Source organism: Petromyzon marinus, chromosome 14 (genome assembly GCF_048934315.1).
Source record: "Petromyzon marinus isolate PM22_M1 ecotype Great Lakes invasive population chromosome 14, UKy_Petmar_22M1.pri1.0, whole genome shotgun sequence".
In the NCBI taxonomy this organism is placed as follows: domain Eukaryota; kingdom Metazoa; phylum Chordata; class Hyperoartia; order Petromyzontiformes; family Petromyzontidae; genus Petromyzon; species Petromyzon marinus.
This window is the reverse complement of record NC_133680.1, coordinates 14,331,904-14,344,407: the sequence shown is the minus strand read 5'-3', so window position 1 is coordinate 14,344,407 and position 12,504 is coordinate 14,331,904. Positions and strand designations below refer to the sequence as shown.

The window sequence follows — 12,504 nt, the reverse complement described above, 5'->3', positions numbered from 1 at the left end:
ATTAAGACCAAATGCTCGAGACTGGAGAATTTTGAACATGGTAGGAATCACCCCCGAGCAATGCTGGGCAGCTGCCCTTTGCGATGCCTCCAGGTCACGCAGCTTGACCACTACACTTTTCAAAGCAACTAGATTTAACCACGAGTTCCGTAAAACTCGAGACAGAATGTGACAACACAAGGGATCGTGGCTTCGGTTTTAATGGCAGAGCGTGGCCACGATGCAGGCAGTTGCTGCCCGGTCAGCGCCGTGACCCCCGCATGATTAATTTCACCCTCGCTCCACGCTACGCATCACTCGCCACTGGCCCAACAGGGAGCGGCGGCCACTATAAACGGTGTGGTCATAAATGTATTAAATACAATGCAAACGTTTAAAACCTATATTTTTACAAAACAAAATTGGCACGTTGATTTACTTGTTTAGGTTATCGATTTAAAAGACTGAGGGTCATTTTAAATACAAAGATTTGGGTTTTATTCTCCAAGGGCCCCACTGCCACCATGCGCACTCCAGCGAGCGGCAGTTAAGCCCAGGGCTGATCCTGGCTGGCCCTGGCTGGCCCTGGCTGGCCCTGGCTGACCCCTGATGGCCCCAGCTGGCCCCGGTCACACCGACACACACGTGGCAGGCAGACACGTGGTCAGGGCCTCTGTCCCAGGCGGCTACGCGCTGCCTCGCGTTGCTCCGACAGCTTGATGTGCGAGTACGCCGCGATGCCAGCCAGCGTGCACAGGATCCCGAGCGCCTGGTACGCGGAGAGCGGGTCCTCGAACAGCAGGTACCCTCCCAGCAGCGTCACGCAGAACTTGAAGTGCCCGAACATGTTGTAGCTGGCTCCAGGACTCAGGAAAATGTGGCAATGTCTCAGCGCGCATGGTGGTTAACCTGATAAGTCAGGGTGGTGGCGCAGTGGTAACACTCGTGCCTCACAGCAAGAAGCACCAGGGTTTGATTCCCAACTCGGACGCCTTCTCTGTGTGCAGTTTGTATGTTCTCCACATGTTCTGCATGGGTTTTCCCTGCATTCTCCGATTCCATCCTGCTTCGCTTCCGAGATCTGACGAGGTTAGGTGCGTTCCATTGGCCCCATACCAGCAGTGCTAGAGAAACAATACAGCGCTGCAAATGCAGTAAATTTCCTGCTGAAATTGACACGGACAATCTCCATTGTCCATGTATCGCACTGGACCGGTCTAGGTACGTGAGCGACGCGGGCATTGGTGTCCCACTCAAATACTTGCCGCGGTGGCGAGATGTTAACTACCTCGCCTGATATACAGGAGGTCGTGGGTTTGATCTCGACCCTGACGTCTGCAAATTTGGAGTTTGCGTGTTCTCTCTCCCCATGGCCATGTGGAATTTTCTCTCCACATTCAGAAGCAACGTGAGTTTAGAGCATTTAGCTGCTATAAATTTCCACGTGACAAGTGACTTCGTTGAGTTATCATGTGTCGCCAGGTCAATTCTGAAAAAGAGCTACATAGTTCAGTGAGCCTTACCTGGTAAAATAAAAAATATAGTTCAGTCAAGTATAAATGAACACATAGCCATGCTCATCTCCCATTCACAGCCCCAAACCAGTGGTGTTCAATCCTGTGCTGACTTCCTAAAAAATTGGTACTAATCTGGTACTCACTTTATCGGCCCCTAATAGAATAATAGGCTCAGGTGGACCACTGACGAGAATGTGAACTTCAAATCCACAATATCCTCAAACATGTAATGTAGATACAACGGTGGCATAGTGGTTCGCACGCTGCACAATAAATCCAGCAACCTGCATTTGACTGTAGGCCACGGTTAACACCAGTGGCAGGTAACATCTGAAGCGATCCAGGGCCACCACCTGCACAAACCCGCAAGGAACCCCATTGCAGACGACAACAAAGCGGAGAGCGGCTGCTGGCGGAGGATACGTGACGGGGGAGGTGCTGCCAATGATCCAGTAGATGGACAGGTTGACGGAGAACGCCACCACTCCCGACAGCAGCACCAGCACCTGTGGGCGACGCCAGACTGTGAGCCAGGTAGCATCACGAGTGGAGTATCATGAGTGGAGCTGCACTGGTGGACTATCTTTAGTGGAGTATCATCAGTGGACCTGCACTGGTGGACTATCTTTAGTGGAATGAGTGGAGCTGCAATGGTGGACTATCTTTAGTGAAGTGTCAATCGTGGAGTATCATGAGTGGAGTATCACTCGTAACGAATAATAATGAAGTACATTTGGTGGGGCGGTGGCTCACCACGGTGCCAAGGGACCAGGGGGAGAGGAGAGCGCCCGGCCCCGTGAGCGGCTCAGCCAGGGGCACGACGAACAGCAGCATCGCACACGACATGGGTGCCTGGTAGTAGAGCAGCTGCATGGAGTTCACCTGCAGCTCCTTTTGCTTCTCTCCCACCCACTGCGTGCGCGCACAGCAAAGGTAGTGGCCGTTAGTCACTGCTGGGCGACGATGACATACGGACCAGAGTTTAGTCATGACTGGTTTATTTTCGGTTGCATTGAGTATATAGTGTCAATTTGTTTAACTGTGACCCTCCACAAACCCGACAAAGCCAACCAAATCAAGTTGTCAAGTAGGCAAATATGGCGAGTGATTTTGTTTTTCAGAGAACCGACGGAATGTTGAAAAGCAAGGAAACATTTTCAAAAATTTCATGCGACGCTTCGCTGGAGATTATGTGCAGCATCGTCAAGTTTAAATTTAGCCCACCAAATTTCCGTGAAGCAGACGGTGCGTATTTAGAGTTAATGCAGTATTAACCAGAGGGACCTGCCGGCTCCGAACCACAAACCTCTGCAACAAGCAGTAAATGCACCACCACTAGGTGGCGCTACCACTGAGAGCAGCAGCTTGCAAGCCATGACTGGTACTGCAAGGTATGTTTCATGGGTCTCAATGGGTACATTTCATCTCCTGGTTATACAAAGTATACAGACTACACACACAGAGGCGTGAACACGGCCACGTGGCACGAGGTGTGGCGGCCACGTACACACAGCGCGCTTCACGCGCAAATCCTGGCATGAGCCGCCACATAGCCTCCGTGTGTGCACGCGTGCGACGGACCACAAAGGCCTGCCCTGTGCCTCGGCGCCCGGGTAAATACGCGGCTCTCACACAACTGCGATGATGACCACATTTAAAATGCAGTGCCGGTGCAGACCAAGTTTTTTTCTTTCTCAGAAATTGAGCCCAACAAGTACATTCAGAGGCGCGGGAAAATCAATGAAAAATTCCAACAAACGGTGGACACTCAACGCTGATGTGTGCGGCGCAGTGCGAGAGGAGGGAGCGAGTCCGCAGCTGCCACGGAGCAGCAACGTTCACCGTGCTCGCTTCGAGGGATGACGTGCTCGACAGAGAGGAGGCCCGCTTGAGACAAGACTCGCATCTCGAGAAACAATTTGGCATGCACATTCTTGGCGACTCTCTCCATTGCTGATCGGAGGGACGGTCGCACAATTTTCAACCAAAAACCGTAGAAGGCAGGGACGTTAAATGGGAGGGGAGGGGTGGGTGGTGAGCGGGGCCCCACGCGAAGTCGCTCGCCACGCGTTTACCCCAAGCTCACCACTTGGTAGAGAGAGGTGACGACGACACCCAGGGCAGCATACACGCTCCCCAGGACGTTAAACCGCACGTCGTAGAACGAGTTCAGCACAACGCCCATTGTGATGGGGACCTGTCATGGAGGGGGATGTCAGGAAACGCGGCAAAGTCAGCGTGGTTGAGCTCACTGGTGTACGACAAAGACAATGGTACCCCGTGTAGCCTTAACAGACTGTTGACGCAAGTGCTGTTAGCGAGCTCCTGTGAAGGCCAGCACGGTACACGAGGGGGGTTGGTGGCCAACACCACACCCGGCCGCCTTTGTCTCTCCAGTGGCGATGTTTACACACCGCACCACCTACTCATCTGAGGCTGAGTCGACCTAGGGGAGGCCCAAGACCGGTTCAGATAATCGTCACAGGTGTTAGCTGCGAGCGGGAATTAACCTCGCATCGCCGGGTTCGTAGCGCAGCGTGCTAATGGCTCCGCGAACCTCTACACACTGGTGCACAAACATACACACACAGGCGTGCACATTCTCAAGGAGGAGCGCACAAGCAATGAAAACCACGCACTCGCGTCCACACACGGTGTGTCACTGGATGCAGGCGATGGCACTCGTACGCCCAGAAGAGTGAGCCCCACAGACAAGTCTTCGGCTGACAACTTGAGAAAAGTGACAGTCGACCACTGGCACTGACAAGTAAAATCATGTGTGAGCATTTTCCCATAATATGCATTCCTTAAGGTGCACTATTTTAATAAAAAATGGTGAACAGTACAGTCGTAAACTACATGCAAGTCGTGGATGTTTTCACAAACACAAGGAAAACATTTTTGGAGGGGCACAACTGGAATACAACACAATGTGTAATACCAATCGGACAGAGAGACCTGGGGCAGGGAGGCCTAGACCAAGGAGACCTGGGACAGGGAGACCTGGGATCTAAAGAGACCTAGACCAGGGAGACCTGGGACAGGGAGACCTGCGACAGGGAGGGGTGGCATTGAGAGGATCTGCCACTCACCAACGTGAGCTGAACCTTGGCTGAGAAGCGCCTCCCGTAGAAGACGGTCTGCAGCGCCACGATGACCGGCGTGGTCATGGCCTTGGCGAGCTGATAGGTGCCCACCGTATTGCTCCTCAGCGACAGGTTGGTGAGTGCCACGAATCCGCAGAAGCTGAGCGCCAGAGGCAGCAGCTGGCGCGGGGAGAGCGTGCGCGGGGCGAAGAGCGCCAGGCGGCGGCACAGCTCGAGGCCGAGTGCCGTGCAGGCGAAGTGGAGGAGCGTGAGGCTCAGGCTGGGGAAGCCGTGCTGCTCGTAGAGCCACTTGTTGAGGAACACCACGGCCACGGACGACACGAAGTTGCACAGCATGGCGCACGCCACGCGCCTAGGCGCCGGAGGCATCTCCTCCTACGTGGAGATCACAGAGATTGCGATACTCGGTGATGGGAGGAGTGCGGGAGAAGATGAGTGACGGAGATGAGTGACGGAGATGGGTGATGGAGATGGTAAAGAAGACGAGTGATGGAGATGAGTGACAGAGATGGGTGATGGAGATGGTAAAGAAGATGAGTGATAGAAATGAGTGACAGAGATTGGTGATGGAGATGGTTGAGAAGATGAGTGATGGAGATGAGTAACAGAGATTGGTGATGGAGATGGTTGAGAAGATGAGTGATGGAGATGAGTGACAGATATTGGTGATGGAGATGGTTGAGAAGATGAGTGACGGAGATGAGTGACAGAGATGGGTGATGGAGATGGTTGAGAAGATGAGTGATGGAGATGAGTGACAGAGATGGGTGATGGAGATGGTTGAGAAGATGAGTGATGGAGATGAGTGACAGAGATGGGTGATGGAGATGGTAAAGAAGATGAGTGACAGAGAAGATGAGTGATAGAGGAGGAGATGAGTGATAGAGGAGGAGATGAGTGATAGAGGAGGAGATGAGTGATAGAGGAGGCGTAGAGTTAGAACCTGCGTGTCCGGATCCTCGGGACGCGGAGGAGACGTGGCGAGGACCTGGAACCCCGTGACTCCGGGTGCCGCGGATGGCGGGAGGACCTGGGGCGGTGGGGGACGAGGGAACCTGGCTCGGCGAAGAGGAGGAAGAGGAAGAAGAGGGGTCCCCCCCGGGTCCCGCTCTAGGGCGCCGGCTCCCGTCGGGGTGCGCAGCGAAGCCGCGGCGTAGCAGCGCGACGCGGGCGCATCTCACGGGGACCAGCGGGGACCAGCGGGGTGATGTTAGTGGTGGTGGTGGTGATGTTGGAGTGATGTTAGTGGTGGTGATGTTGGAGTGATGTTAGTGGTGGTGATGTGATGTTGGAGTGATGTTAGTGGTGGTGGTGATGTTGGGGTGATGTTAGTGGTGATGTTAGTGGTGGTGGTGATGTGATGTTGGAGTGATGTTAGTGGTGGTGGTGATGATGTGATGTTGGGGTGATGTTAGTGGTGGTGGTGATGTTGGGGTGATGTTAGTGGTGATGTTAGTGGTGGTGGTGATGTGATGTTGGGGTGATGTTAGTGGTGGTGGTGATGTTGGGGTGGTGTTGGAGTGATGTTAGTGGTGGTGGTGATGTGATGTTGGGGTGATGTTAGTGGTGGATGTGATGTTGGGGTGGTGTTGGAGTGGTGTTGGAGTGATGTTAGTGGTGATGTTAGTGGTGGTGGTGTTGGTGATGTCCGAGTGAGGATCGGGGCGCTCCCGGCGCCGCCACCTCAATGGGAGTCGGGGGCGCGCTCTGATGACGCGGGGCATCCCCCCCCTACCCCCCCCTACCCCCCCCGTGGCAGGCGGAGCTGTCCGGGGCTGAGCTCAGGAAATGATCCCCCCCCCACCACCGCTCCCCATCCCAACTCATTCGCCTCAAGGGAGTGGGAATCGTTTGAAGAGAAACGAAGCCCCCCCCCCCCGTGGTGATGCAAGCGCAGTTTGGCGTCGCGGTTACGATCCACTCATCTCGCCATTCAGAGGCGAATCGCTGCTGCTGCTGCTGGTCGCGTGAGGAACGTCGAATTGTCCCGTGCGCGGAGAGACGGACTGTGTCTGTGCGTGTGAGAAGGAGCGGTGGTGCAGCGGTTAGCGCTGCGCTGCGAACCCGGCGACCCGGGTTCGATTCCCGCTCACGGCCGCCAACACCACCGGCGACGATTATCGTGGGCCTCTTCCCCCTAGGTCGACTCAGCCTCAAATGAGTACCTGGTGCCGTGTGCAGTAAACATCGCCACTGGGGAGACAAAGGCGGCCCGGCGTGGTGCCGGCCTTCAAAGGCGCTGCTCGCTAACAGCACTCGCCCCAACAGTCTGGTACAGGCTACACGGGGGATCTTTGTCTTTGTACAGCTGCGACGGTGCTGTTTGCCGCGGGCCGTGTATCCGTGGTGAACGTGCGTGTGCATCCACTGGGCATCTTTGAAGAAGAGCTTTAGAGCTCATCGGATTCCTCCTGTTTAAATAATCCCGAGCTGCTGACTCGGCGGTCGATTGCTGCGGCCTGGGCCCCGGGATCACCTCCCCCTCGCCCCTCCCCCTCGCCCCTCCTCCCCACCCCGCCCCTCCCCCGCGCCATTCCCCCCCACCCCGCCCCCCGCCCCTTCACCCCGCCCCCAGGCTGCTCGGCGATCGACTGCTCGGCCTGACCGCACAGCACGTGCAGCGGCCTCGTGGTGCGGGTAGCACATCCTCCGTTCACTCATTCACTCACTCATTCACTCTCTCATTCTCACTCATTCACTCTCACTCATTCACTCACTCTCACTCATTCACTCTCACTCATTCACTCGCTCTCATTCACTCTCTCATTCACTCTCTCATTCACTCTCACTCATTCACTCACTCTCACTCATTCACTCTCACTCATTCACTCGCTCTCATTCACTCACTCGTTTGTGCAAGCTCGGCGGGTGCGCGCTGCTGCTGCCGCTGCCGCCGTGGAGTGAAGGAGCGCTGAGCGGTCGGGGACGCGTGCGCCGCGTGCGCGGCCGCTGAGGCCTAGCGCGGCCGCGGGGCCGTGCGTGGCGGGGGCCGCGCGCGATGCCCGCGGCTCGCAGGTCCCCGTGGTCTGCCGAAGTGCGCCTCGGCCTAGAGGCGCTCAGCCGCTTCCATAGACGCGTACCGAGTGAGCGGCTCGGCCGTTGCTTGGCTCAGGCTCGTGGGAAATCCTTTACAGCACGGCTCTTGGGATCGTGGCTCAGAGGACGGCTCGCGTTAAGCGCGTGGCTTTGAGCCGTGACACTCTCGAACTTGAGCCGGAGTCGAACCTGAGCCGGGCTGCCACTGAGAATTCTGCCAAACGGTGCGCGCAATGTTGCGTGAAGCGTCGCTGTAGATCGCATCGTCGGCGTCAACCGAGCTCGCACCCTCCGGGACTGATCACATTGCCACAGCCACCAACCACTTGTGAATTCGGCATCGGTTGGCTTTTGAATAATCTGCACCCCCCCCCCCCCCCGTCAAAGTAATGTGGAATTTCCACCACTTGTCTGTAAACGCAAACAGCTGAACGCCGCGCAATGCTGTCGAGAACGGAGAAGTCATAGCCGGGGCCGTGCGCGTTACATCTGGACGGAGACGCGTTTGGTGAACTCGCACGGACGACCCCCTCGGGGTTGTCGCGGGAAGGGTTCCTTCCCCGAGCCAGCACCCATCACTGGGCTCGGCTTGGCGCGTGTGCGGGCAGTGGAATCCGCTGCGTTTGTCTCAACGGTGCGGAAGTTCACGGCCCACCCCCATCGCAACAAGCGCTGTTGATTTTCAGGGGAAGGTCGTGCCGAGACCAATAATATTCACTCTGCGCTGTGCGTGATCCACCGCTACGGCGGCGCCGCCTCTCACGCTGGCTACGGCGGGCTTTCTAATGCTGGTTGTTGTGTGGTTTCCGTGACACCACAGCTTTGAGGCTCCGGCATGGGTCTCACGAAGCAGTATCTGCGCTACGCGCCGGGCCCCGTGTTCGGGCTGGTGGCGTCGGCCCGCGCCAACGCCGCGTTCGTGGCGCTGCGCGGGGAGCGCGCGCGCTTCGCCGCCGTGGCCACGTGCGAGCTGGTCGTCGTGTGGGACCTGCGCAAGGGGGAGAAGGTGAGGGGGACCGGGCATGCTCCACTCAGTTCAAATTGTATTTTACCAGGTAAGGCCCACTGAGGTATTTACTTGTTTTTCAGAAGCGACCCGGCCACAAATGATAGCTCAACAGTGGCCCATTGTTTTGGACTTTATAGCATCAAAATAATCGAGGCTGAACGGCAGCTCTGTGATCTACACACGCTTGTTTATTTTTATTTTTTTTTACCAGGTAAGGCCCACTACTGAGCTCTATAGCTCTTTTTTTCAGAAGGGACCTTGGCCAACACAAATGATAGCTCAGTGAAGTAGTGGCTTATCGGCAGGTGGAAATGCAGAGCAGCAGCCAAATATTCGAAACGCGTGACGTTCGTTCTAAATGTGGAGGGAAAAAACTGGAGGACCTGGAAAAAAAATCAACGCGACTACGGAGAGAGCGAGACACGCAAACTCCAAATGCATAGGCGGCAGGGTCAGGATCAAACCCGTGACCTGCATACTGGGCGAGGTAGTTAACATCTCGCCACCGCGGCACCCCACCCTACTCCACGGCACTCCGCATATCTCCACGTGGGGTCCGCGGAGTATGTATGTACGTGCAGTGTTCTATTACGAAGTAGTAATTGTGTTCCTGAAGAACACTGCGTTATGTAAAAATCGCGTTATACAATATAGGCTAAGGCTGAACAAAGACTGAGGTGCGTGGGTAGCATCTAGAACAGACATGGGCAAAGTACGGCCCAAGGGCCGTATATGGCCCATTGGGCTTTTTAATCCGGCCCGCCGAACTTGTCCAAATATTAAATTACATTTTACCTTTCTCCTGTAATGCCCCCATTTCCCTATTAGATGGCGCACTTTGAATTTGACAGAGTGGCCCGGCCCCTCTGTCAAATTTTAGAACCCATTGTGGCCCGCGAGTCAAAAAATTTGCCCACCCCTGATCTAGAAGCATCCATCAGCACCCCGCCTTGTGTGATGCTACGCTGAGGCAGCCGTACAACTGCGGATTCCTACTCGCGTAACGTAATTCTGTTCACTCAATCGTTTTGTATCCAATTTGCACCCGCATGATTACATTCATCACGTTATGTCCAAGTCGCATTATGAAAACACCACGCACTTATAGGAGAACAGACTTGTATGTACCACCATACGTAGCCAACCTTGCTCAGCGGAGGTGCGGGTGAAGGACAACAAACGATACCCAATAAGCAGTTCCTCGCGCGGTTGGCCCCTGGCGCAACGCTTGCCGCGCGGCCCTTTCCCAGCAGACCGATCAGCCCGGACGAGAAGCGTCGCGTTGGGGCAGAATCCTTAGCTTGCAATGCTCCTGTAAATCCAACTGAATGTAAACGCACGGGAGGGTTGCGTGTTTAGGCACGGGCCATGTTTTTGTGGCCGTGGGTGGATGGCCCAGCTCGGCACGGCTTCCTGTTGGCCCTGGAAATACAGCAAAAGTTTCGACAGGGTTTAGCATCGCAAGCGCGAGTGCATTTAGGCACACCGTGGGTGGTGGCACCTGCTGACACGGTGCCTCTTGTAATAATTTAGCACGTTTGGTATTTGCTCCATTCTCATAGCGCAAGGCTATCACGCAGGCGCCACATTTCACAAGCAGTTGACAGTACTTTCACAGTCGAGGGAGATGTTGCTATGTGTAATCCCGGGTAATTAGGGTAAAAAAAATATCTAATTTGTACCCTGATGCCGGCACGCAATGGCCAACTCGCTTCAAATGACGTTAAGGGATTTTTAACATGGTCTGTGAAGCGGACAGCATGAAATTGTACGGTGAATACCCCGTAGTACTGACGCGCTCCTCATGATCCTTGGGTTGTCGCTGGCAAGTTCACTCCGCGAACACCTATCAGGGTCGGATTAAGCAGCTAACGCACTGCCAGGAGGCCGTGTGTCACCGCCACTGTAGTCCACGTAGCATTAGTAGCACCAGGGTGGCACTGCCAGGGCTGACGAAGCGTGCTCATGCAGGTGCTCATCATCCCGGGAGACAAGTCGGAAGTTACGCGGCTGGCCGCTGCCCCTTGCCGGGGTCGGCACGGTGGGGAGGAGGGCTACGCCGCGGGCGTGGAGCTGGCTGCTGGGCACGTGGATGGGGCTGTGCGCCTGCTGAGCCTGATAACAGGCGAGAAGCGTGTCACCTTCACGGGCCACCGCACCGCCATCACGGCGCTGGCGTACCATCCCGACGGCACGCGCCTCGTTTCCGGCTCACAGGTATGCCCGCTGGGGGGGGGGGCGCGCGCAGGGGTGGGTGTGGGAGATCTGGGGGTCGCGACACCACGACGGGTCACAATATTTGGGGTTCGGGTTATGAGTATTTTCCAGATAATACAAACGTAGAGAGAGAGGACAACTAGAGGCATGAGGTGCCACAGACGAGCGGGAAATTCACCGACACAGCTAGCCGGCTCCAACAATTGCCAAAGCTTTGCGGTCCTCCGCACATATTAAAATCTTATCGGCATGCCCGCGAGCGCCATGTCGATGACCGCCGCCGTCTCGTTGCAGGACACGGATGTCATTGTGTGGGACGTGGTCGGGGAATGCGGCCTCTACCGCCTCAAGGGCCACAAGGATGCCGTCACCTCGGCGCGCTTCTTCTCCACAAAGAATGTGCTCCTCACAGGGTGAGGCGCTCGCCGGCAGCTCGCAGTGGCATGGAGGACGGCGTCTCTAGGGGGACGCAAAAGCCCAGGAGACCTAAGATGCCACGTCCCCAGGTTTTTGTGTGGGTAGTCGGCATCGGCTGTTTATGGAGCGACCAGTCTGTGCCACAGGAATGTGGAATTTCCACCAGTAGACATGAGGACCGCCCAAGCCTCGTACGTGTGTGGAGAGATGGGGATTGCCGCGTGCGCGACACGAGCGCTGTCAAGGGAAACGCGGATGATGACTCTGCCGCCGCCTCTGTCGGTGCGTGGACTAACGCGGGTTGCGGCGGGGGGGGTTCTCTTCTTGTGCAGCTCCAAAGACTCTTTTGTGAAGTTCTGGGATCTGGACACCCAGCACTGCTTCAAGACCTTGGTTGGGCACCGTTCCGAGGTGTGTTCAGTGTGCCTCTGTACGAGCGCGGGGAACGGTGGCGCAGCATTTTGCGTGCTTCGCTACGAACCCTGCGGCCTGACTTCAAATCCCATTCACGACCAACAACAGTGACATTTTAAAAGGTTCTGGGCATCCCCTATGTCGACTCTTAAAATGAGTACCTGTGCGGTGTGTAAACATCAACACTGGGGAGACAAAGGTGGTCGGGCGTAGTGTTAACCACCCACCCACTCGTGTGCCGTGCCAGCCTTAATAGGTGCTCGCTTACATTAGTTTCCCCAACAGCCTGTAAAGGCTATACAGGGGATTTGTGTGAGTGTTCAAATCCTCGGCCTTCCTCGCATTCTGTTCCCTTCCGTTCTTCAACAATGTCCTTTGTCATCAACCGGTGCCCACGTGGAATGCGTCTAGTCCAGAACTCCTCTCTCCTCCCAATGATTTCCTCTATCGGTCTTCTTTACTTCATGCCATTCAAGATGTCTTCATTGGGCATCTTCTCTGTCCAGCCCAGCCACTCTCTGCATCCTTGCTGTTCATGTTAACCCTTTCCCATTCCGATGACGTACGTTTCAGTTTTTCAGTTTCATTTATTTGGTATAGCCCTGTGAGCCATTCGGCTCTTGAATCGGGTGCAACCGCAACAAACAAAAACATGAACAATAAAACATCTTAAAGTGACTATGTGACTGTGAAAACAAAAAATCCAGGAAAAAAACAGCAAAATATTCTAGAAAAAGCACCGTACACCAACGCTGTACATTATCAGTTCTTTCAATTCTGTTGCGATGACGTACACGTAAAAGGCCAT

The 12,504-nt window shown here is 55.3% G+C and overlaps 2 protein-coding genes across 5 annotated transcripts in view; one reads left to right on the top strand and one right to left on the bottom strand.

Annotated features, from left to right (window-relative positions):
* Positions 1-184: 184 nt before the first annotated feature.
* On the bottom strand, positions 185-6,865 carry SLC35E3 (solute carrier family 35 member E3). The gene is made up of 7 exons (XM_032954002.2): positions 6,769-6,865; positions 5,547-5,633; positions 4,589-4,978; positions 3,583-3,693; positions 2,250-2,408; positions 1,920-2,002; positions 185-833 (listed from the first exon to the last, which is right to left on the bottom strand). The coding sequence occupies exons 3-7, from the start codon at positions 4,970-4,972 to the stop codon at positions 644-646; spliced, it is 927 nt and encodes a 308-aa protein (XP_032809893.1). The 5' UTR covers positions 4,973-4,978; positions 5,547-5,633; positions 6,769-6,865; the 3' UTR covers positions 185-643.
* Positions 6,757-12,504, top strand: part of WDR3 (WD repeat domain 3) — a 28,407-nt gene continuing 22,659 nt past the window's right edge. Inside the window, exons 1-5 of one of the 4 annotated variants that reach the window (XM_032954004.2) lie at positions 6,757-6,875; positions 8,460-8,645; positions 10,620-10,865; positions 11,160-11,278; positions 11,615-11,693. In XM_032954004.2, the coding sequence (XP_032809895.1) occupies positions 8,475-8,645; positions 10,620-10,865; positions 11,160-11,278; positions 11,615-11,693 (615 nt within the window). In that variant the 5' untranslated portion in view covers positions 6,757-6,875; positions 8,460-8,474. Of the gene's footprint in view, positions 6,876-7,178; positions 7,235-7,286; positions 7,472-7,588; positions 7,864-8,459; positions 8,646-10,619; positions 10,866-11,159; positions 11,279-11,614; positions 11,694-12,504 lie in introns of those variants that run through there. The other 3 variants (XM_032954003.2, XM_076067122.1, XM_032954005.2) reach the window with 3 other exon arrangements.